At 48.3% G+C, this 23664-nt stretch overlaps 1 protein-coding gene across 4 annotated transcripts in view; it reads right to left on the bottom strand.

Moving 5' to 3' along the window:
• The window catches only part of RUNX1 (RUNX family transcription factor 1), a 202566-nt gene that overhangs the window by 74290 nt on the left and 104612 nt on the right, over positions 1 to 23664 (bottom strand). For 3 of the 4 annotated variants that reach the window (XM_071567259.1, XM_071567284.1, XM_071567268.1), the window contains 2 exons: positions 21610 to 21863; positions 16502 to 16658 (listed from right to left, as the gene is read on the bottom strand). In XM_071567259.1, coding sequence (XP_071423360.1) covers positions 16502 to 16658; positions 21610 to 21863 — 411 coding nt within the window. Of the gene's footprint in view, positions 1 to 16501; positions 16659 to 21609; positions 23542 to 23664 lie in introns of those variants that run through there. The other variant, XM_071567275.1, reaches the window with a different exon arrangement.

The raw sequence follows: 23664 nt of genomic DNA, 5'->3' as shown, positions 1-23664 counted from the left end.
CCTCCCAACCCAAACCATTCCATGATTCCACGATCAGCCTCCAAGAATGAGGCCTCTGACAGTGTTATACCTTTGCTCTGCGCTGAAATACAGGAATTTAAAGCCCATTTTCCATGTCCATCCCACCTGCCAGAGGCTGGAGGCAGAAGAAGCAGCGAGGTCACACCTCCCAGGACTCCAGTGGTCCTCCAGAACAGCCTGAAGGGCTCTAGAGGGAGCAACAGGCTCGTGAGCTGAGCCCCTGGGAATGTCTGAGAGGAACCAAGAGGGGAAAAAGAAAAAAAAAGACTCCCAAGTGACAACATGGTCACATGAAGATCCTGAGTGTTGGTTTAGTCATCCCTGAGCAGTGTCGGGACCAGCTGGGCTGGGGGTGGGAAGGAACACTGCAAATATCAGTGGCTGCCTGTGCAGATGCAACAGAAATTGTGGACAGACACAGCGTAGGGAAGAGAGGCCACAACTTGAACCTATTATTTCATTTTAATTCACTTTTTTCCCCAAGCAGAAAGAGCCATTGATTGATTCCACTGATGAAGGTTCATCCAAAGGAGGACAGAAAAAATGGAGTTAAAGCTTCCGAAGTTTGGCCCTGGAGGGAGGAGAGGGAACTCAGGCCAAGGGATGAGGCTGTTGCAATCACTCTATTTTGCTTTTGGGATTTTTTTCTGCTGATCACAGATGTGTCATTAGATTTGTTTGGTGGTTTTCGCTTTTGCAATTTTTTTTTTGAAATTGTTACAGTAAATTATTAGATAAAAAGAAGAAGAAAGAAAAGGAAAGGAGCCAAGAACGTCTGTGCTGACAAGGACAAAAGGTATAGGTGGAAAACTATGAAATGTAATGCACAAATGCAGCACAAATTGCATTACAGACATTTCTATTATATTAGGGAGGGAATTCCAGGTTGTAATAAGAAAGATTAGGATTCCTTTTTTTATCCAGCTTCTACTTTTTAGTGCTCATGTACCTGCAGCACTAAACCATTGCTAAATGAGCAATTTTATCCATCTTTACAGTTTCTCACAACTGAGGGATTTGCTGGGGATCTGCCAAAGTCAAGACAGCCAGTGCATTTTAATAACCTGTCTGTCTGCAACCCTGGGCAGGAGGGAACACACACCCCACAATATCCATTCTCAGACATCAACACCGGGGCCAACTTTTGCTGTTCTTAAGTCCCTGAGCACTCCAGATCTAATCAACAGGATGAGAAGGGCCGACATAATTTGACCCTTCATTAGTTAACTGCTGCTCATCACACCAGGGCAAGTTTTTTGCAGGTGTTCAAGCTGCAAAAAAAGCCCCAACGAGTCCAAATTCTGTGCTCAGACGGTGACTTTTTTTATCCTGTCCCCGCTGATGGTTTTGAACGGTCAGAATAAAAACTTGGCCTGTTGTGTTTGGTCCAGTGGCTGTTTCATCAGAGAGAAGCTGCAGCTGGAATAAACAGCAGCAGCAAAAAAAAAATAACATGATTTATTTACCATCAGCACCACAGATACCACTGAATTTAAATAGGAAATGAACCTGCCATTCACCTCATCTGCCACCACAATGGAAATGGTTGATGAGTTCTGAACACCTCAGACCAACAGTCCAAAGACATAAAAGGGGAGAGGGCAGCAAATTGGGCTGTTTGCCCAAAGAAAGGCAAGGGAGACCTTGGGGCCCCTTCCAGGACATAAAGGGCTCCAAAAGATGTGGAGAGGGACTATTGTCAAGGGCATGGAGGGACAGGAGAAGGGGAATGGCCATAAGCTGAAAGAGGGGCTGGGTTAGATGGGATATTGGGAAGGAATTGCTGGCTGGGAGGGTGGGCAGGCCCTGGCACAGGGTGGGCAGAGCAGCTGTGGCTGCCCCATCCCTGGGAGTGTCCAAGGCCAGGCTGGACAGGGCTTGGAGCAGCCTGGGCTGATGGGAGGTGTCCCTGCCCAAGGCAGAAGGTGAGACTGGATGGGATTTAAGGTCCCTCCCAACCCAAACCATCCTGTGATTCCAAGAGCTGCCCATGGAAATCAGCTGCAGGGGCAGCAGAGCTGTTGGTGTATTTTTAGGGATGTCTTGCAGGTGTAAACGTGTGTCAAGTGGGAGTTTTGGGAATTCCAGCCCTTTGCCTCCTGCCAAAGCAGCCCTGGCTCAGCACAAAAGGTGCCCTGCTGAACATTTCTGTGGAGTGTCTCACTCCAGGAAGTTCTTATATCTGTGTTTACACAGCATCTGCTTACCCAGAATGAAATCTCCAGGGCACTAAATCAATAGGGGTTTTGTTCTGGATTTTTATGGGGCCAAAACAGCCCTGCTGCAAAACTTGGACCCAGTTAGGAAATACTGATTTTTTTTTTTTTTTTGCAATGAGTGGAGAAGCAGTTTGATTTTGCAGGAACGTGGCTGGTGCTGACTTTTCCCCTTCCCTTTCCTTCCCAGCTCCCTGCAGACTATTCAGTGCTTATCCAAGACATGCACCTCACACTCTTTCCCTCCATGTCCATTTTCTCCAAGCTTTTTTTTCCTGGCTAACAACTCAAAAGCTGTGGGGGAGAGCAGCAGAGCCACCTGCCTGCCCTGCTGTGGCATTCCCAGAGCTAGAAGGCCACAAGAAGGTTGTGTCTTGGGGTGGAATTACTTCAAAGGATTATTTTGGTGGAGGCAAAATAATGGTACTTAGCCAAAAAGTCCCAATTATTTAGGTACATTTAACCTGAGGCAACACAGGAACTGTCTTAAGCTGCTAAAATTACACCACTGAAAAGAAGTTGCATGAATGGAAATTCTGTCAACCCAAGCAGGCACTGAAATTGAGTTTTACTTTTATCTGGGTGATAAGGACAGTCCCTGGTTGTCATTTTCCCTGACATTATTTCAGGAGTCCAAACCCCTGAGGTGGGACCTGCAGACATGAAATATTTTCAGCAGCAGATGCAGAAGAAGCTGCTTTCACACTTGGTGTAACTCACAGCTGCTAAAATGGAGCTGAGTCAGGCCCTGAGCAGCTGGGCCAGCAGACACGTGCTGGTGATGGTGTCCCTTGTCATCAGACACAGCAGGGATGCAAAAAATCTGCCCCTGTCACCACAGGTTTCCCTTTGTACTGGAGAATTCCCATGCATGGTTTCCTTGGAGTTGTCTGGGGTTGCTACCTGGGATCTGAGCTCCTTAGAGGAGACATGGGAAGACTCCAGGAAATGCCTGAGAGGAGTTCCAGGGAGATCCTGAAGATGCAGGTTCTGCTGTAAGAGAAAAATCATCCCAGGCAGCTTCCTGCAGGAATCTGGAGCTCCTGTCTGGGATATCAAGAGCCTAAACCAAGAGATGGAAAGACTGGGAGATCCTCAGGGAAGTCTCAAGTGGATCTCAGAATACAGAGCTGCTACCAAAAGAGCAAAAACATCTTGGGAAGTTTCCCTGGAGGAGTCTGGGAGTGCTCCCTGGGATCTCAACTCCCTTGAGGAGACCTGAAGGAGGTTCTGAAGTCACTTTTCCTCACTTTTGCTCTGCTGTGGTGGTACCAACATTCAAATCCCTTTCCTCAGAGAAACAGGAGAACATCTTCCTGATGGAATAAACAAAAAATGCCAGCAACCATCAACCCCCAAACGTGTCACTGCCAAGTTAAAAGCCACATTTTTACTGGAATGCTGCATTTTATCCATTCCTGTAGCAACAACCACATCAGCACTTCACCTGAAGGAGTGACTGCCCCTTGCACAACAGGAATTGGTGTCAAGCCTTGCAAGGGTGAGACTCAGCTCACTAAAATAGCTACAAGTTTTTCTCCCTGTGTTTTTTATTTTTTTTTGGGGGGGAGGAGGGGGAAGATGTTGACATTTTGGTTTGCCAAAGGTTTCTGTGCACCAGTTTCACTTCTGGGCCCACGAGAGGTTTCGCTTCCCCATCCTGTGGCAGGACAGCCCTGATCTCACAGGGGCCTCTGTGCTTGTCCCTGACAGCCTGGAAAAGGGGGCAAAAGGTACTGCTGGCCCTTCTCTCCTCAGGAAAACTTGGATTTGAAAGGCATTCCTGGGAAATGTCCATATTTACGGTGTTAGACATAAGGCATCGTTATCCACGGGGGTCCTTCATGGTTCCCCCACCCAGGTTGCTGCTTCTGTTACTTCCCTGGAATTTTCCCTGTGGAATTGCTTCAAGCAGAGGTGCCACAAAAGCAAAGTTTATGCTGTTTAGATTTTAAAAGATTGTGGCAGTTGTAGCAGCAGGAGATACAGAGTGTGGGTGGTAACTGGTCATGACCATTGGCCAGGGAGGAGATGCAGCAGAAGACAGGTAGGAGAATAACCCTGAATATTTGGGAGAGGACACAAATTCAACTCACACAGGAGAAGAAAAGATTTGGGATTGAGGTGACAAGGAGGAGGTCTTTGAAGACAGGATGTCCTACAACAGAATCCCAGAATGGTTTGTGTTTGAAGGAACATTAAAGATCATCTTGTTCCACCCCCTGCCATGGCAGGGACACGTCCCACCAGCCCAGGCTGCTCCAAGCCCTGTCCAACCTGGCCTGGGACACTCCCAGGGATGGGGCAGCCACAGCTGCTCTGCCCAACCTGTGCCAGGGCCTGCCCACCCTCCCAGCCAGCAATTCCTGCCCCATATCCCACTTATCCCTGCCCTCTGGCAGTTTGAAGCCATTCCCCTTGTCCTGTCCCTCCAGCCCTTGCAAATGGTCTCTCTCCATCTTTCCTGTGGCTCCTTCAGCTCCTGGAAGGCCACACTGAGGTCCCCCCAAAGCTTCTCTTCTCCAGGCTGGCCAATGCCAGCTGTGCCAGCCTTTCCTCCCAGCAGAGCTGCTCCATCCTCTGCCCATCCTGGGTTCTCCTCTGGCCTCTCCAGCAGCTCCATGTCCTCCCTGTGCTGCCCCCAGGGCTGGGGCAGCTCTGCAGGTGGAGCTCACCTGAGGGGCAGAGGGACAGAAGTGGCAGCTGAGGATGACACCCAGTAGCTGGCACAGACCTGAGTCACGTTGTCTGCCAACACCAACAAGCCACAAACACCAAACCACCAGGAATCCCCCTGTGTTGGGATGTCCTGTTTCAGAAGGGAGACTATTTCAAGCTGTGGGAGGAATTTGGCTGCCAGGAGCATTATTTGTACTTCAGCATCTGAAGGTCTAAGTCCTGGTTAAATACCAGCTTTGGGCTTTGTGGTGGAGGTGGTTTATGTATAAGAGTTACAACAGTATTTGTTGAATGGTTTTTCCCTTCTGTCCTGAAAGACAACCCAAGTGACCTGTTGAAAGTGAAGTTTTGGGCTGGGAAGCCTCCTCAGGCTGCAAGCCTGAAGATGAAGCTTGCAAAGTGGATTAAAGCATTAAAAGACAGGTGTGGGGGGAAGGAAGACCTTTTAATGGAAAAGCCAAGCAGACTCTACCTCTAAGTGGAGCTGCTGCAGTAACCACCATAAAATTCTTATGAACTTGGGTGGAGACAGTAATTACAGCACAGGAAGAATAAATGCTGGGGGGTGCCTGGCCCTGCACAGAGTGACAACACAAGGAGATCTCAGTTTGAGCCTTTAGAATCAATGCTTAGATTGAAAATATTTGCAAGACTTGAAATGCACATATTCAATATGTGCCACTAATGTTTGAACACAGATTTGCAGAGGGTGGAAATGGAAATCTCTGATTCTCCTGTGAGTGGCCTACCCCAAAACCTGAACCTCTGATTCCAAGCTGTGCCACACTAATTATCAGAGAATTTGGATTTTTTTTTTCTCAGTGGAAAATCATTTTTGTTTTAAACAAAGTGCTTGTCTGTGGCAGAGCTTGGGCTGTTTAGGGAGTGTCTGAAAATTGTTTGGCATCCACGAAGTGCATCCAGCTCTGTGAGTGGAATGAAGAAATGACCCTTCAGCAAACTGCTGTGTCACTGCTGAAGAGTTCAGGGAAAGGGAAAAACTGCAACAGGAACACCAGAGGGAAAGGACAGCTCAGAATGAAAAGACTTCAATGCAAAGCTCCCACCTTCTCACAGAAAACGCCTTGGGATCCTTAAGCCTAATGATAGTCCTGAGCCCAGCTATAATTTCAGACCATTCATAAGCTTTTTGAGGTAGAAATTATCACCCAGACTTTATAGGGATGACAGAGACATGAAAAGGTTAAGGCCCAGATTCACGAGAGGATTTAGCTGTGGGATTAAGTCCCAAATTACGCCCCTTCCACCCCACCGATACAGGTGGTGCCTGGTGGGTATCTGAGGGGGCTTCCTCAAGCCCTCGAGGCCACAAGCTCAGCAGCTCAGCAGGATCAGCTGGCCCCAACCCACAGCCTTAGCCCTCTGTCCCCTCTCCTCAGGATGGTCTCATCTGGGACCAGTTGCTCAGAGTTCACCCACCCTCCGACAGCATCAGGGGGGTCCCTGCCTGCACCTCCTCAAAGGGGGATGGCCATGGTGAGGTGACAGAGTCCCCAGTACTGGTGGCCCCAGCACCTGGAGATCCTCTGGCACTGTTGGCTGGTGGCTGCAGGTTTTGGGATGAGGGGAGAATTTTGTTCCACTGGAGAGGGAATATTTACAAGGCCATGTAGTGACAGGACAACAGGGAATGGCTTCCCACTGACAGAGGGTGGGTTTAGGTGGGGTGGACCCCTTTGAGGGTGGACAGGCCCTGGTACAGGGTTCCCAGGGATCACAGAATCATAGAATCAATTGGGTTGGAAAAGAGCTCTGAGATCATCAAGTCCAACCCTTGGGCCAACTCCAGTCCCTTTACCAGATCATGGCACTCAGTGCCACGGCCAAGCTCAGCTGAAAAACCTCCAGGGATGGGGAATCCACCCCCTCTCTGGGCAGCCCATTCCAATCCCTGAGCACTCTCTCTGCAAAGAATTTCTTTCTGCTCTCCAACTTCAATTTCCCCTGGCAGAGCTTGAGCCCATCGTGCCCCCTTGTCCTATTGCTGAGTGCCTGGGAGAAGAGACCAACCCCCACCTGGCCAGAACTTCCCTTCAGGCAGTTCCAGACAGTGCTGAGGTCACCTCTGAGCCTCCTCTTCTCCAGGCTAAACACCCCCAGCTCCCTCAGCCTCTCCCCACAGCACTTGTGCTCCAGTCCTGAAGTGTCCAAGGCCAGGTTGGACAGGGCTTGGAGCAACTTGGGCTGGTGGAAGGTGTCCCTGCCCATGGCAGAGGATGACACTTGATCTTTAACGTTCCTTCCAGCCCAAACCACTCTGTGATTCTACACCTCAGTGCCACGGCACAGTGCAGGAGCCTGGAAGGTGGGAACAAACATGCTCCTTTCCCTATGGAATGATGCAAATTGGTGACCCCTCAGCACAGCTGTGCCAGCGGCTCCAGGCCCAGGGAGCAGGGAAGGTGTGGGCTCACTGGAGAGCAACGCTCTGCAAGGAGCACTTTTAGGACCATCAGGGGCATTTTAGCACTGAGGGATTTCCACCTGCAGCGGCCTAAAGCAGAAGAACTCCAGGGACAACCTGCCAGTTTGCTTCTCCAGGAGCTTTGGGAGCCTGGGAGCAAGCCCTGGGACTGCTGGTCCGAGTTCCTTCTCCTGGAGGAAGGACCTCTCCGCGCCGTCACCGCACTAATGGAGCGCGCATTGATTTCCGAGCGGGGGCGAGCGCCGGGGTCACCCGATGGATATCCAAGCAGCCAGGGAGATAACGCTGCCATTACCAGCCTGGCACCTGCCCAGCTCCACCAGAGACAGCCTTCAAAGGCAGAGCAGCCTCTGTGGCCTCAGACACGGACGTGGCTTGGTTTGAGCTGCCGTGCACAAAGTCCAGCCCGTGGAAACTCCGTGGCCTTGCCAAAGCTTTTCCTTCAGTTCCTCCCTAAACTTCAGGGAGCTGAGGAGCTCCAAGCACCACCCCCTGCTGAAGAGCTCTCATGGCACTGAGCCTTCCAAGCAGCTGCTTCCCTCCTTCTAACTCCTCTCCTCAGGCTCCAGAACCTCCTGCCTCTCCTCCAGCTCCCTCCACACATCACAAGGCAGGGAGCTCCCCATCCTCAGAGGGAATGGTAGGAAAGGGCAAAAGGGATTTAGGATAGTTCCTTGTGCCTCTTTTTTTGAGTCCAAAGCCTGCTCTGGTGCTGAAGGTTCACACAGGAATGCCAACCTGTGCTGAGAGGCTGCAGCTCTCCAAAACAGGAATATAATCAATAGAGGAAGGAGGGAAAGGGACAAAGGAAACAATTTGGAGAGGCTGAGAAAACTGTGTGGAAATAACACAATGGGAAAACCAAGCAGGATGGGAGCAAAAGAAGTGTGGGAGAGTCACACAGCATTAAGGTAATAGAAAAAAAAAGTATTTTTTTACTGCTGCTAAAGGGTTGCTAGAAGGGAACAGAGACTGATTCAGACTGATGTGGCTTCCTGCACATGACTGTGCTGGAAAAGACTCTTGACAGCAATTGTAAGCCACTGATTTGCAGCATCCTCACTTCTGCTCAACTTCTCTAGCCAGCCCTGAAGCCAGAGCCCTAATTTATCTCCCAGAAGGATTTTATTCTGATGACAAAATAGCAGCTTGTCCTTGGAGTTGTAATGTGGGTACACACATGTAGAGCTACATATAAAAATAGACACATTTTTACCAGGACTGCAGGAGTTCTGAAGGGTGGCACACAAAAACAAACAGCAAAATAAAAACAAATTAAAAAAAAAAAAGCAAAGCTGAAGGGCAAACAGATCTCTTGAAACTATGTAACCTTTCCATCTCCAGAGGTGCTTTGTTTACCCCTAAACAGCATTCTGGGCAGCCCAACTCCTTTTATCAAGGCAAGAAAGGAGGAGAAAACGCTCAGAGGAGGACGAGGTCTGCCTCGTCTGCCTCATCCTCGGCGCTTCCCAAACACACAGGCAGAGCTCTGCAGAACCAAAAAATAGATTTATTGTTATTGGACTGAGGGCAGTGGCTCAGCACTTGGCATGGCCCGTGTTTACAGCAGAAATGCTCCCGGAGACAGGAAGTTCTCCAAGTCGCTCTGCCATTATTTGCCTCCTGTTGACGCTTTCGGGAGCAAACGGGAGGGGTTTTTTTTTCGCCCCAGACGAGGTTTTAAGTGCCCCAGCAGAGAGTGTTTGGGAGCTGGCAGAGGCAGCCACAGTCATGCTCAGCCTCGGGGACCACATGATGTTTTTGGAGTCCAACCCCTCGTGCAGCCACATCACACGTGTGTTTTCTTGCACAATCGGCGATTCACACAAACCCAAGCAGTGGGAAAGTCTCCTCTCCTCCTGCCACAACCCAGTGCTGGGGGAGCCATCACCTTGAGAGGGATGGTTTGATGGTCAACTTAAAGTTGGCCCAGGGTATCGAGCTTTAGACAGGCATTGGCTCCTCCATACCAGAATCTGCAACCTCAATTCTTCCCCATTATCAGAATCTGCTCCCTGAATTCTTCCTCCATATCAGAATCAGCTCCTTGAATTGTTCCTCCATATCAGAATCAGCTCCTTGAATTATTTCCCATCAGAATCTGCTCCCTGAATTCTTCCCCATTATCAGAATCTGCTCCCTGAATTCTTCCTCCATATCAGAATCAGCTCCTTGAATTATTTCCCAGCATCAGAATCTGCTCCCTGAATTCTTTCCCATTATCAGAATCTGCTCCCTGAATTCTTTCCCATTATCAGAATCTGCTCCCTGAATTCTTCCTCCATATCAGAATCAGCTCCTTGAATTATTTCCCATCATCAGAATCTGCTCCCTGAATTCTTTCCCATTATCAGAATCTGTTCCCTGAATTCTTCCTCCATATCAGAATCTGTTCCCTGAATTCTTCCTCCATATCAGAATCTGCTCCCTGAATTCTTTCCCATTATCAGAATCTGTTCCCTGAATTCTTCATTACCAGAATCTGCTCCATGAATTCTTCCCTCTTATCAGAATCTGCACCTTGAATTGTTCCTCTATATCATAATCTGCTCCCTGAATTATTTCCCATTATCAGAACCCGCTCCTTGAATTCTTCATCCACAGCAGAATCTGCTCCCTGAACTCTTCCTCCAGATCAGAATCTGCTCCTTGAATTTTTCATCCACAGCAGAATCTGTTCCCTGAATTCTTCCTCCAGATCAGAATCTGCTCCTTGAATTTTTCATCCCTAGCAGAATCTTCTCCTTGATTTCTACCTCTCACAGCAGAATCTGCTCCTTGACTTCTACCCCTGTACCAAAATCTGTTCCCTGAATTCTTTCCCATTATCAGAATCTGCTCCCTGAATTCTTCCTCCATACCAGAATCTGCTCCCTGAATTCTTTCCCATTATCAGAATCTGTTCCCTGAATTCTTCGTTACCGGAATCTGCTCCTTGAATTCTTCCCTCTTATCAGAATCTGCTCCTTGAATTGTTCCTCTATATCATAATCTGCTCCCTGAATTCTTTCCATTATCAGAACCTGTTCCCTGAATTCTTCCTCCATAGCAGAATCTGCTCCCTGAATGCTTCTTCATTATCGGAACCTGCTCCATGAATTCTTCCTCCATAGCAGAATCTTATCTTTGAATTTTTCATCCCTAGCAGAATCTTCTCCTTGATTTCTACCCCTCAAAGCAGAATCTGCTCCTTGACTTCTACCCCTCTACCAGGATCTGTTCCCTGAATTCTTCCTCCTTTAACAGAATCTGCTCCCTGAATTCTTTCCCATTATCAGAATCTGCTCCTTGAATTCTTCCTCCATATCATAATTTGCTCCCTGAATTATTTCCCATTATCAGAACCTGCTCCCTGAATTCTTCATCCATAACGGAATCTGCTCCTTGAATTGTTCCTCCATAGCAGTATCTGCTCCCTGAATTCTTTCCCATTATCAGAATCTGTTCCCTGAATTCTTCATTACCAGAATCTGCTCCTTGAATTCTTCCCTCTGCTCCTTGAATTGTTCCTCTATATCATAATCTGCTCCCTGAATTATTTCCCATTATCAGAACCTGCTCCTTGAATTCTTCATCCACAGCAGAATCTGTTCCCTGAATTCTTCCTCCAGATCAGAATCTGCTCCTTGAATTTTTCATCCCTAGCAGAATCTTCTCCTTGATTTCTACCCCTCACAGCAGAATCTGCTCCTTGACTTCTACCCCTGTACCAGAATCTGCTCCCTGAATTCTTTCCCATTATCAGAATCTGCTCCCTGAATTCTTCCTCCATAGCAGAATCTGCTCCTTGAATTCTTCCCCATTATCAGAACCTGCTCCTTGAATTCTTCATCCATAGCAGAATCTGCTCTCTGAATTTTTCCCCATTATCAGAATCTGCTCCCTGAATTCTTCATTATCAGAAACTGCTCTCTGAATTCTCTCTCTGCACCAGAATCTGCTCCCTGAGTTCTTCCACAGCCATTCAGATTACACAGAAATCTTGTTTCAAATTAATGACACAACTAAGCAACCCTAAATTGCTTAAAGATAAAATTATTGCTTCCTTAGAGAAAAAAATCACCATTTGGAGCAGACTGGAGGGAGAAGAGCCCTTGTTAATTTTGACCCTCTAACACAGAGGGTTGAGGGTCAATGGCACAGCTCCTTTAATCATAAAATGGTGGAATGGGTTGGGTTGGGAGGGACCTTAAAGCTCATCTTGTTCCACCCCTGCCATGGGCAGGGACACCTCCCACCAGCCCAGGGTGCTCCAAGCCCTGTCCAACCTGGCCTGGGACACTCCCAGGGATTCAGGGGCAGCCACAGCTGCTCTGCCCACCCTGTGCCAGGGCCTGCCCACCCTCCCAGCCATCCTGGGACACTCCCAGGGATGGGGCAGCCACAGCTGCTCTGCCCACCCTGTGCCAGGGCCTGCCCACCCTCCCAGCCATCCTGGGACACTCCCAGGGATTCAGGGGCAGCCACAGCTGCTCTGCCCACCCTGTGCCAGTGCCTGCCCACCCTCCCAGCCACCCTGGGACACTCCCAGGGATTCAGGGGCAGCCACAGCTGCTCTGCCCACCCTGTGCCAGTGCCTGCCCACCCTCCCAGCCACCCTGGGACACTCCCAGGGATGGGGCAGCCACAACTGCTCTGCCCACCCTGTGCCAGGGCCTGCCCACCCTCCCAGCCAGCAATTCCTTCCCAATACCCACAGGAACTGCCCATCTCCCCGTGCCCTCCCCTCCCTCTGGCTGCAGCATCTGCCGACGCCACGTCCTTATCAATCCAACACATAAAGAACTGGCTGTTTTGCAACTCTATCAGTTGACTCTTTTTTTGCAGTTGATTGCCCTTGGATTTCTTCTATTTTCATCTCTCCTGGCAAGTGCTGCTCGTTGTTACTCCTGTCTCTGATACCACATCCCCTGAAACATTCCAAAGGCTTGGACCAGAACCCAGACTTCTGCTTAAGACTGATTTTATGACCCTGCTGAGCAGCATCCTCATCTGTTTTGCACATACTTCTACAATTCTGAATGCTTTTAAGAAAAAAATAAAAACAAACCAACCCCAAATTTTAACCAAGTACTCCAATAACGCAGCCACGTTGTGAAAGCTGCACAGAAGGAGCAAAATTCTGACTGCAGCAGACCAACAAAAAGAATTAGACTTGGAATCCAGGCCAGTAGTTTGTGGGGTTTATGTATTTTTTGAGAGTTCAGCTTAAACTGATTTTTTTTTTCCCCCTGAAAATGACATCCAGAAGGAATGGCAGAAACTTCTGATTATGCTTGGTGGTCTCTCTCCCTCGTGTTCTCCTCCCAGCTACACCTTCTCTGGCTCTGTGGAAATTGGAAACTGCCACAAAACTTGCTCATGGCTCTAATCCTGAGTGATAGTAGGAAATATATACGTAGGTTTCACTTCCAGTCCTTTCCAAGACGCAGTTTGTAAAAGGCCTTGCTGAAAAACGGAGCTCCAGCCCTCGGTTGGAGATTGAGATCTCCTGCAGCAAGCCAAGACACTTCTCCATTAGCCACTATTATCATAACCTATTAATAATCATTTTCATCTGGAAAACATGTTTATTTGTTGGGATTTTTTGAATGTTACGTCCTCCAGAGGAGATAGAAACTGGGATTAATGATTCCATGAGGAAAATATGTCACGCTTACCGAGCCATGGAGCTTTCCCTCTCCAAAATAACTATTTATTTTTAATTTTTCCCAATGACATTCTATGGTGTCAGGCTTATTTGCATCAGATATATTTCATCACAGCGAACCCAAACTGGTTCACTGTACACGGAGAAAACAGGATATGTTGCAGCAGGAGCTGAACTTTGAAAGGTTTATGAATGGAGGGCAAAAAAATCAAGATTAATTTTGGTTTAACCAGGTAATCAGGAAAAGGGGGGAGACTGAGATTGGGTCAAGCTTTAAAACTCCATTTTTCTTTCAGAAATTGCTTGCAAGCCAGCCAGGCAGGTTTGCCCAGTAGCATTCTCAAACAAGGGTGAGGAATAGTAAAACTGGAGCCCAGCCAAGGCTGTTTTGTTCAGGAAAAGGAGCCAAATTGCTTTTACACATCTCGAGGTTTTCGGGCGACCTGTGATAGTCTCAGCTGCCATTCTGGGTGTCAAGAACATCAAGGGCCTTGTGTTTCTAATTCTAAAAAAGGGGTAACTACTCACTGTTGGACATGAAGTGATGCCAAAATGCAGTTTGGGTCGTTCAGTTTTGGCTGGTGCCAAATATTGATGGGGAGAAATTAATGCCCCAACTGGGGGGACTTGCCGTGACCCTCCCACAGCAGGAGGAAAAGGTGGATAATGTCTTAGTGTTTGACACAGACTGTCTTGATAGATTTCATTTAAAGTGCTGGAAGGAGATTTAAATGAGTGTCAGGAGGGAGAATTTCCTACGAGGAAGGGAGAGCTGTTGGTTCCGATGGGATTTTAATGGAGGTGGTGGGTGATCACCAATGAAGAGGGAACTGCCACCACTCAAAGCCATTCCTTATTCTCCATCAAGGATTTAAAACCACCTGATGGACATGAGGAGCCTCCACTCTGCCCAGGAACTCCCAGTCCCTGCTCACATAATGCTCCTGGCATCACATGATCACTGGTGGCCGCCGAACTTATTCAAGCTCAAATATTCCACGGCAAACAAGGTTTGGGTTAATTTTCCTCTAGCAAAGTATCAAAGGAAGCAATGCCCTTTGAAGCAGCCACCTTCTGCTTTAGGCTTTATACAGATTCAACAGAACAGCACCTCAGAAATCCCTATGAATGCAAACAATCCCCACCTTTGGAAAACAATCCCCTGTTGGAGGAGTAAACAAAAGCATACATTAGTCACCCGCTCCAAAGATGGGCGGCCAATGGCCGGGATGAGATTTAACCTCCAAGCCTGACTAATAACACGCAGCATTCCCAAATCCCTGCACTGCTCAGAGGCTCCTGAGCACCTGGATGTCACAGCACAGCCCAGGTTTGTCTGTGGCTGAGCCACCAGCTGTTGGCAACCACTGAGAGAAGGGCAAGGGGCTCTTCAGCGTTCCCTGCCCAGCTTTGCTGCATGGAGAGGGACTGTTTTCCCTCAGCTGCTGGATTTTGACCTTGAGACTCACACAGGCCACTGTTATGATTTCCAGCTTCATTACCATGGCCAGGAACTGAACTACAGGTTTGTTTTTATTAGCTTCTCCACCACTCTGCCAGCTATTCATTTGAATCTTCTAAACAGTCATCTCTGAATCATAATGCAAATTCCATTTACTGAAAAGGTGGTACCTTTAATATAACAAATGAACACGTTTAATGACTGATACTTTTAGACATTACAGCATCTCTCATGTTTTCAGTAAATGGATATAATTTTCTCTGCATTACCCTATTATTATTCTTTGCAAGCATTACCAAGCGACGTTCTCAGCTGCGGGTGTTTTCCACCCAGTGCATTTGAAGACGGCCCAAACAACACAATTTGAAAGATCTCTGCCTCTGTATCCTCAGCTCAAAGTGCTGCAGGAGTCAGGGGGAACTGGCCTGGTGGTTTATTCTTATAATGTATTTACTGCTTGTCTGATGTTTCGGCAGGGCCACACTCTGCCACCGTTGCCACTGGATTGACATTGGAAGGGCATCTACAGATGCCTTTCACTTAAAAGGGAAATGTGGTGTATAATCAGGATCATTTCCTTGGTCTGAAGCCTGAGCCATCTCCCATTCTGGAATAAAACATTTTGGGGAGTGAGCAAACAGAAGTGGGTCACCTTTGGAACTCTCTTCTCTCACGGGCCACCAAAAATCAGGTTGTGCTCATATGGGGAGAGAGGGAAGGGAAAATGGGAAGGGAAGATCAGCAATCCCTGAACATTCAGTCTGGTTCTGAGAGACACCAGGGCACAAACTGCTCCAAAAGGAAACCTCCTGAAGTGCAGCAGCCGCTGCCATTTGGATTTGTGAGTGTTACAGCACCGGATCATCCTGGTTATAATAACACTGCACTGTTTGGAACCCCATAAAAACCCTGCCCTTTTTACTTAAAGACAAACAAAACAAAAGAAAAAGTCGTAAGTAAATATCACATGAAGTCACATGAAAGATGTGACGGCTTTTCATCCTTGACCTTAAAAGAGAGAGGCTGATCTGAGGTTTCTCTGAGCAACAGCTCCCTGGCTTCTCTTCTGTGGCTTTGACTGAACCTCCCCAAACTCCCCTCACGGGCACTAACGCAAGGGAAAGTCCTTAAAATAAACCAACAAGATGGTAAACTTGGTTTCTTGGAATTTATGTGGTTTAAGACTATGGCTTGGAGCCAAGAAGTGAAGCTGCAAAGGGTCTTTATGTTGATTTTATTTTTTGGGACTGAGCTTTGTGCACCTGCCCACCCACGGGCGACGTGAGCCGCGTGCGTCGGGTTCTACTTCCAGCTTCCTACCAACATTCCTGTATCATCCCAGTCTAAGGCAACTTCAAATCCTCTTTGTTATTTATGCTCTGAAGGCTTTTTTATTTACATACTGATAATTACTGGTTATGGCAGAGGTACAGCCAGTCAGGTATCAAACCCCTCTGCTCTGCCTGGTCTCTCCCATCCACTTTGCAGGAGACTTAAACAAACAGCATTGGTGCATCTGGAGGGGAAAAAAGGCCAGAAAAAGTGCCTTGTGCCTACAGCAGGTCAAGGGGAACCTGCAGAAATTTTAGATTTATGCAGGAAATATTTTTACTTCTAGGTTGACTTGCTCTGCTGCAGAAACCAGATTTGCAGAGAGTGCTGGGGAACCCCATCACGAGTCTCTACACAAGCTGAAAATTCATGTTTTAAACTGAAAATATGCCACTTAAACTTAACCACGGGTAACACTGTGCTGTTTAAAATAGTCTGGGCACCTTAGAGAGTCAAAGTGTCACTTGCTGGGTGAGTTTTAGTTTTTTTTCAACTGAGATTTCGCTCTTTAAAGAATCGAAGCAACGCGGAGGACAAGCTACGATAAAACAAGGAAAACCACCTGGCTAATTCTGTGCCTGTGCAAGTGGCCTGTACAACAACCTTCCAGGATGCTCTTGGAGTTCCCTGCCCATCACCAGAGCTTGCCATAACTGGGGAACACGACCCAAGGGCAGTGGAGAACAAAGAGGTACCTCTTCCACTCCTGCCCACGAAGCGCAGGTCGTTGAATCGCGCCACCTGGTTCTTCATGGCAGCCGTGGCGTTGCGGAGCTCTGCCGAATAGTTCTCGTCATTCCCAGCCATCACCGTCACCAGGGTCCCATCAGGCACGTCCCCCAAGGCCACCACCTGCACAATCAAGGAGGAGATCCCTCAGCTTCCTCAGGATTGGGAGGCAACAACGGGAGAAAATGGGAAAAAGCAGCTACAGCAAGAACCGACGTAGACTGAGAAGCTGTTTTGGGGAAATAGGAATTGCTGCCATTTCCAGTCTGGAGGAATGGAAAGCTTCTTCTTCCCCAAAACCTTGTCCCCTTTTTTATTCTTTAAGCAAGTCTGATGGTTTGGCAGTTTTGATTTTAAAATCTGAAGTGAGCAGACAAGTTCCAGGTAGACTCACTGGCAGTTGAAGCATTACTGCACTAAAATGCTTTCCAATTATTTTCTAATATTCTTCCCCACATTTCCCGAGGAATTGAAGGATCTAACAGAGTGCATTTATTTTTTTATATCATTGCTTCTATTGTATTACCATAACATATATTATTTAAGGTGCATCTTTTTTTATTCCTCCTTGTGGATTTCTACCATTTCAAAACTTATTTTTCTTCACATTTGGCCTGGGAAGTTTCCCATTGATGCCTTCTCTGAAAGACTCAGCACGGTGTGTACTCTGAGATGAAAAATACATGAAATCAACTTTCCAAAATACCTATCTGTAATTTCCAGTAAATAAATTCAATGGCCAGGACCCACTGCAGGTCTCATTTACAGCAGTAACTCTTAACAGAGCATAAATTCAGGATAAATCCACGGAAAATGAGGCCTCAATTAAATGTTTCATCCCAGCCCCGAATGTTTGAGTGCCAAGATCTATCAAACAAACATTTAGGAGTTCAGAATTCACCCTGGGTTTGATGCAACGACCTGAGAGATCCAAATATTTCCAATCTTAAATGCTCTGACTTGTATCTACACTGTTGGCACAGAAGAAACAGGGGAAAAAATTAATTTTTATTTCATCTTCTTGAGCAGGATGGAATCCTCCAAGCCATTTTACCCTCCTGCAATCAAATGGATATTTGGGGTGTCTCTCCATTTACTCTGGCAAAAATAAGAGCTTGAATTTGGTCCCCTATATATTTATTTTTACATCCCATTGCTATTCACCCAATTAAATCTACAGGACTTTTAGAAAAAAAAAAAAGGAGAAAAAATCTAGCCAGTTTTTAATTCCTCTTTTGCACATTTCTAAGAGGAAGTAGCCCTTCATCAGCTCCTCTGAGTTGCAGCTTGGTATTTTTCCTTCCTCTCAGCATTTTCTAGCTTATATCCAGGCACTTAGAGCTGGTTGAAGTTGTCATGGCCTGGTTTTATTTCTCTTCGTTTCTAATCCCACTTGTTCTTCCCGAATGGGATCAGCAGCTCCTTTCCTTGATCTATCCCTGATTCCTTTTCCCCGGTCTCAGCTGCCTCCCAGAATCCGAGAGCAGCCTCCAGTGTCAGGTTTTTCCCAGCCTTTCCTCTCCCTTTTGTCACCAATAACCCTTATTTTCACTTCCACATGCAAACTTCAAACCACCGGGCTCAAAATTCCCTCTTTATGTCTCCATTTCAACTTCCTCTTCCCCGTTCCTTCGCAGCTCAGGCTTTTGGGTTTTTGGTTTTTTTTTGTTCTCCTCTGTGTCCCACAACGTGTTTCTGGGGCCTGTGCTGGGCTCAGTGTTGGGCTTTTCAAATTTCCCTGAGCTTGGCATAAATTTCCCTGAGCTTGGCTTGAAATGTTGAAGCTCAGAGTCTTCTCCTTGCACAGTTTCAGTGACCACCAACCCAACACATCCAGTCCCTTCCAAATTACCTTCAAACCTCAAGGCAAGCCCTTAAATCACAAGCCCAAGAAAAGGGAAAAAGGAAAATCAAGGCATTACCCCGCGATGCAAATATTTTCACGCTCATTTAAGGAAATAAATAGCAGGATTTTAAGATTTTTGTGAACCCAGGGTCAGTTGGCTCTTACAGAATAAATATTTTAAAGCCCCGTTTCCCAATCGCACCAAAGGCAACCTCGAGGATAAGACACGTGAAGGAAAAATTAGAAACCAAACTGACACAGCCCAGGAAAGAAACTGGAGTTAAAAGTCACAGACAATAGAAAGAGAAATACAAACATTTACATTAGAAAAAAGACTAAACAGATAAGTTGGGACTTGCTGAGTGGAGTTATCAAGGACTTTGTTGAATTCTTTACCTCTTGAAAATATGTATTTCCAGAGAAGCAAGAAGAGTATCAGGGTTGCTGTCGGGTATCTAAATTACCTACTTCTCCCCCATCAATCAAACCAAATTGGCCTTTTAAATTAAGATTTAGATTCTTTCTTAACAGCACTTGGACAATGAATTTCTATGGCACCTTGTCAGTTATTGTGTATTATTTTCGAGGTTTCTCAAAATCATTCTTTAATTAAGGAAAAAAAGCCTGGAAATTGTAATTTTGGTTTGAAACAACATCCTGATCAAACATCATAAATGAATTTTCTACAGAAACATGAAGAGAAAACTCTCCGTCTCTCTCTTTTTTATTCATGCAATGGTTGTTATCAAGTACCAGATAAAACTCAGTGTTTTTTTATCAGATGCAAAGGAATGATCTGAACTGGATTTTCAAGTTCCTGCTCCCAACCAGCTGAAAAATCACCACTTCTCCAAACGCCTTTGTGAATATTCAGTATTTAGTATAAGCGCAACGAGCTTGTTTTGCACGTGGCAAATTATTCCAGGATTAATTTCTCAGCAATCCCTGGAGAGAGAATTTGGGTGCTGAAGACGAGGAGCACCGAGAGCTCTGGCACGCAGGTGCCTCCCAGCCCACCCTTCCAGGGGCTCAGAGTGACACCTGATCCTAATTTTGGGTGGGGCGCTGATTTTTTATTTTTCTTTGGGCTCTTTCTAAGTGGAACTATCCCGGTGTTAAGAACTCGTGGAGAACCCGCCGGTGAACACGGGCTGTGAGCGGAGGGAGAGCAGCCCTGGGCATCTCTAAACCTCCATGGCTTTATTCCCACAATTTCCACATGCCCAGGGCAGTCCCTGCCGCCAGCAGATCCCATTCCCGGGGAGAATTCCAAGCTCGCTGTCGGTGCCAGCGGCTTGGCACCACCGGGGCGCGGCCGGGCAGCAGCGGGAAGAACCACCTCTCCTACCCTTTCTCCATCCCGTATCCCGCCGGGAGATGGCCAGGATTGGGACCGAGCCAGGCGGGGGAGCCGCCACCGTGGCCTCTCTGCCCCCAGGAAAAAGCAACACCGGGGACTCCGCTTATCTCCCGTCCCGGCGGGGCGGAGCGGCTTTTCTTTCACTGCCTTCCAGGAGCACAACTTCCCGACTAATTAGCAGGAGCTGCCTAGTGCGTGGGTAAGAGTGTAATAATTAATCTAAATGTGGGAATTTAGGAAGTGACCCTGCCGATTAGTTCCTCCCTTTTCCCCAGACTCCTATCTGCGTAAAACAAGGAGGCCAGACATAATAAAACTTTGCCCTGAAGCCGCCTCGTCAGCGGGATTTCCCAAAGTTCCGGGAGCTGAACCGATTCCCTTCTCCCTCCTTTCTCCTCTCCCAAAAAGCCATCGCGAAGAGGCGAGCCGGGTCGCCTTCAAAACAAAAGTTGTACCGAGGCCGTCTGTTTTCAGCAGTGACCACAAAAAAAAAAAAAAAAAAAGGCTCGAACTTGACAAATCCCGCTCCTAAATCTAAGCCCGGGGCTCCTAAGGAGCTGCAAGTCTCTGCGGCTCCCGTCTCGGATAAAAGGATAACGAGAATAATTACCTTTTCCTTTCCTTGCTTAGAAGCGTGTCTACATCGGCAGCAAGAAAACCAGCGCGTTCAAGAAGTTACACACAGACCCGAGTCAAAAAAAGAGCATGACCAAGGGCAGCGTAATTTTACTCGGAGGGGAGGACAATTTTACTCGGAGGGGATGACAATTTTACTCGGAGGGGAGGACAATTTTACTCGGAGGGGATGACAATTTTACTCCGAGGGGAGGATAATTTTACTCCGAGGGGAGGATAATTTTACTTGAACCCGGGTAACGGGAAGGGAGAAAAGGGCACCAACCATGCCAGGGGGCACCTCTCGGCAGGATCCCGGTGGCCCGTGCCTGGATATTCTCTCCCCATCCCTCCTCCTCATCTTTTGCCGCGGTTTTCCTTGGATTTAGCAAGGGACTCTGGAAACTGGAGAACTACAAGCGGCCGCAGGGTCTGCCCAGGTTAGGCCCCGACTTTTGGTATTATTAAAACAAACCAATAATAATAATTTAAAAAAGGAAATACGTGTTTTGGACTGTTGGTGGGTTGTTTATTGTTTATTCCCCCCACGTCGAAGAGCTCCTGGCAAAGGGAAACGCGGAGCCTCCCGAGAGGGGTCCGTGGCGGCTGGTGGGTGTCCCCCGTGGGTGGCAGAGGGACGTGCCACCGCCGTGGGCGACTTCTGGGGGAGCCCGGGGCTCCTTCAGCTCCGGGAGCTCCTTCAGCTCCGAGCCGCCTCCATCCGTCAGCATCGGGCTGCGGCATCTGGTCCCCAGGGCAGCCAAATTCCCCGGGTCTGGCTTTTTTTTTTTTTTCCTTCCCTTAAGCAGAGCCGCCTCTCACTACCAGAGTTATGAATGGGGAGAAGAGGGAGGCAGCGGCTGGAAGGAGCCATCGCATTCCTCAGCTGCCACCGCTCGCTCCTGCCCGCAGCCCGGGCGGGAGCCTTCCCACGGGGCCGCGGAAGGATGGATGGAAGGATAGAGGGATTAAAGGAAGGATAGAGGGATTAAAGGAAGGATGGAAGGATGAAAGGAAGGATAGAGGGATGAAAGGAAGGATGGAGGGAGGCAGTGGGTGGCAGCCGGACCACCGTGGCTTCCCCGCCGGAGCGAGCTGTCTCAGTTCGGATGCGGGTCCAAGCCCGCAGCTCAGCGCCCCGTGCTCCCCATCCTCGGGGCGCACATCCTGCTCCCCATCCCTCCACCCTTCCCTCCCTCTTTCTCCCCACCCCTGTCCCCCGACGCGCGGTTTTTGGGAGCCGGCAGACGTACCTTGAAGGCGATGGGCAGCGTCTTGTTGCAGCGCCAGTGGGTGGGCAGCACGGAGCAGAGGAAGTTGGGGCTGTCGGTGCGCACCAGCTCCCCGGGGTGATCGGCCAGGACCTCCACCATGCTGCGGTCGGCGCCGCGCAGCTTCCCCGGCAAAGCCCCGCTGTGCTCGGCGCCGGGCAGCGGCAGCGGCTCGCTCATCTTCCCCGGGCTCAGCGTGGTGGAGGGCGGCGTGAAGCGGCGGCTGGTGCTGGTATCTACGGGGATACGCATCACAACAAGCCTTTTGAGTGAAAGACCTCCACAGAGTTTTTACAAAACAGCGAAAGGAGCGTAACTCTTCAGCGAGCTGCTCTCTGGGGACCAACATAAACGGATACAGGCTGAGGACTCGGGGGAAACTTGTTTCTATGCCAGTCCCCAAAGTTAATTTTTTGCTGAAGGCGGCTGAGATAGTGAGCACGCCGAGACTTAACTCTTGGCTTCCTGGAGAGGCGGAATCACGTTAATCCGATAAGCCAAAGAGGCGTCCGTGCGGGGCTTTACCGCGCATTAAGTCCGTGACACAAAGTTACCGGGGAGAAAGCTCATTCCGAACTCCCGAGCACCGTGAAAAAAAAAAAAAAAACAAACAAAAAAGAGGCGATCAAGTACAAGAAACACTTGCAAAGCCTGGGCTTCCCAATCAGTCGCCTCTCAGTTTCTTCCAGGTGATTTCTCTACAGTCCCAAGAGAAAACAAAATACACCAGAGTCTTCCGTAGGCAAAACCGGCTCTTTTAGAGAGGGAAATTCAGGATTGTCTTCAGAGAAGGCGGTACGAGAAAGAGACTTTCTGATCAAAGGTCAGCTGGCTACAACTGTGTATATATATTCACGTACACACACGCACGCACACACACATATACCGGACTTCATAAAATATTTACAATATAATCTGTAGAGAATTTAAACACAACAGGAATCCATTAATGTTCTCTGCGAATTTTTTTTAAGCAGCCTTGAAAATGAGCTTCAGTAGTTTGGTTGGCTTTCCTCTAAGAGTACTCGTGTAATGACCTCTCAATCATTCTTGCGCAAAAAGGAAAAAAAAAAAAAAGAAAAAAGAAAAGAAAAGCTCAGTGCATGGCATTCAAGCTTCAAATCTCTTTTACTTGTCTTTGGTATAACGCCTTTCATGAATTTAAAGAAAGGTCGCAGCCGATCATAAGCTCTGAGGCTAAAAGGTCCACAGCTGAAAACTTGGGTTTGGGGATGTTGGTTAAATTGTGGGTTCGCTCTGTGGTTTTGTGTGTGCAACAGCGCTCTCTCTCTCCCACTCACGTCCTCCTCAGCAGTCAAACCAACAGTCTGCAACAACTTCGGCACTCATTGCCAATTCTTTTTTTTTTTTTTTTCAGTATCTGAGACAGTCTTCCTCTAGTTCGGCCACAGGAACCGGCTGCTTAACAATATTTGAACCGCAGCAGGTGGAAGCCTGCTTTCGGAAACATGGCTTTTCTCTCGTCCAGCGGGATGGAAACCGCCGAGAGCCCACACACACACACACACTGAAAACCAAAAGCCACCAGCGACAATTAAAAAAAAAATAAGAAAAAAAAAGACAAAAAACCACCACCCAGCAAAATCACTACTTTTGAAGGCGTAAAAGCTTTCCTTCCGCAACACGAGGTGGCGGCGGGCGGGGGTGAAGGAGCCGCGGACCCCAACGAGGAGAGAAATCGGGAGCACCGAGGGAAGATCAACCCGAAAGTTGCCAGCCAGGGTTAGGCAGAAGTGCTCAGAGAAGGCGCATTTCCACAGCGGAGAGCTCGCGGGTCTTCACGCGTGGGGGCCCGCAGGGTTCCCGCGGGGTGAGCCGGGCCGTGTCCCGTGTCGCGTGTCGCGTGTCCCGCGCCGCCCGCCCGGCGCCCGCCGCCGCCGGGATGGATGGAGGTGGCCGGGAGCGAGTCGGTGCGGGCGGGAGGCGTGCGGGGAATGTCATTCCCCCGCCTGCTTTGCATACGGGGAGGGCACTGGCCAATCACGGCCCGCACCGGGAGCGGCCGGGGCGCGGCCG

This window comes from Pithys albifrons, chromosome 1 (genome assembly GCF_047495875.1).
Source record: "Pithys albifrons albifrons isolate INPA30051 chromosome 1, PitAlb_v1, whole genome shotgun sequence".
Lineage (NCBI taxonomy): Eukaryota > Metazoa > Chordata > Aves > Passeriformes > Thamnophilidae > Pithys > Pithys albifrons.
The sequence above is the reverse complement of the archived record's forward strand: the minus strand, read 5'-3'. Positions and strand labels throughout refer to the sequence as shown.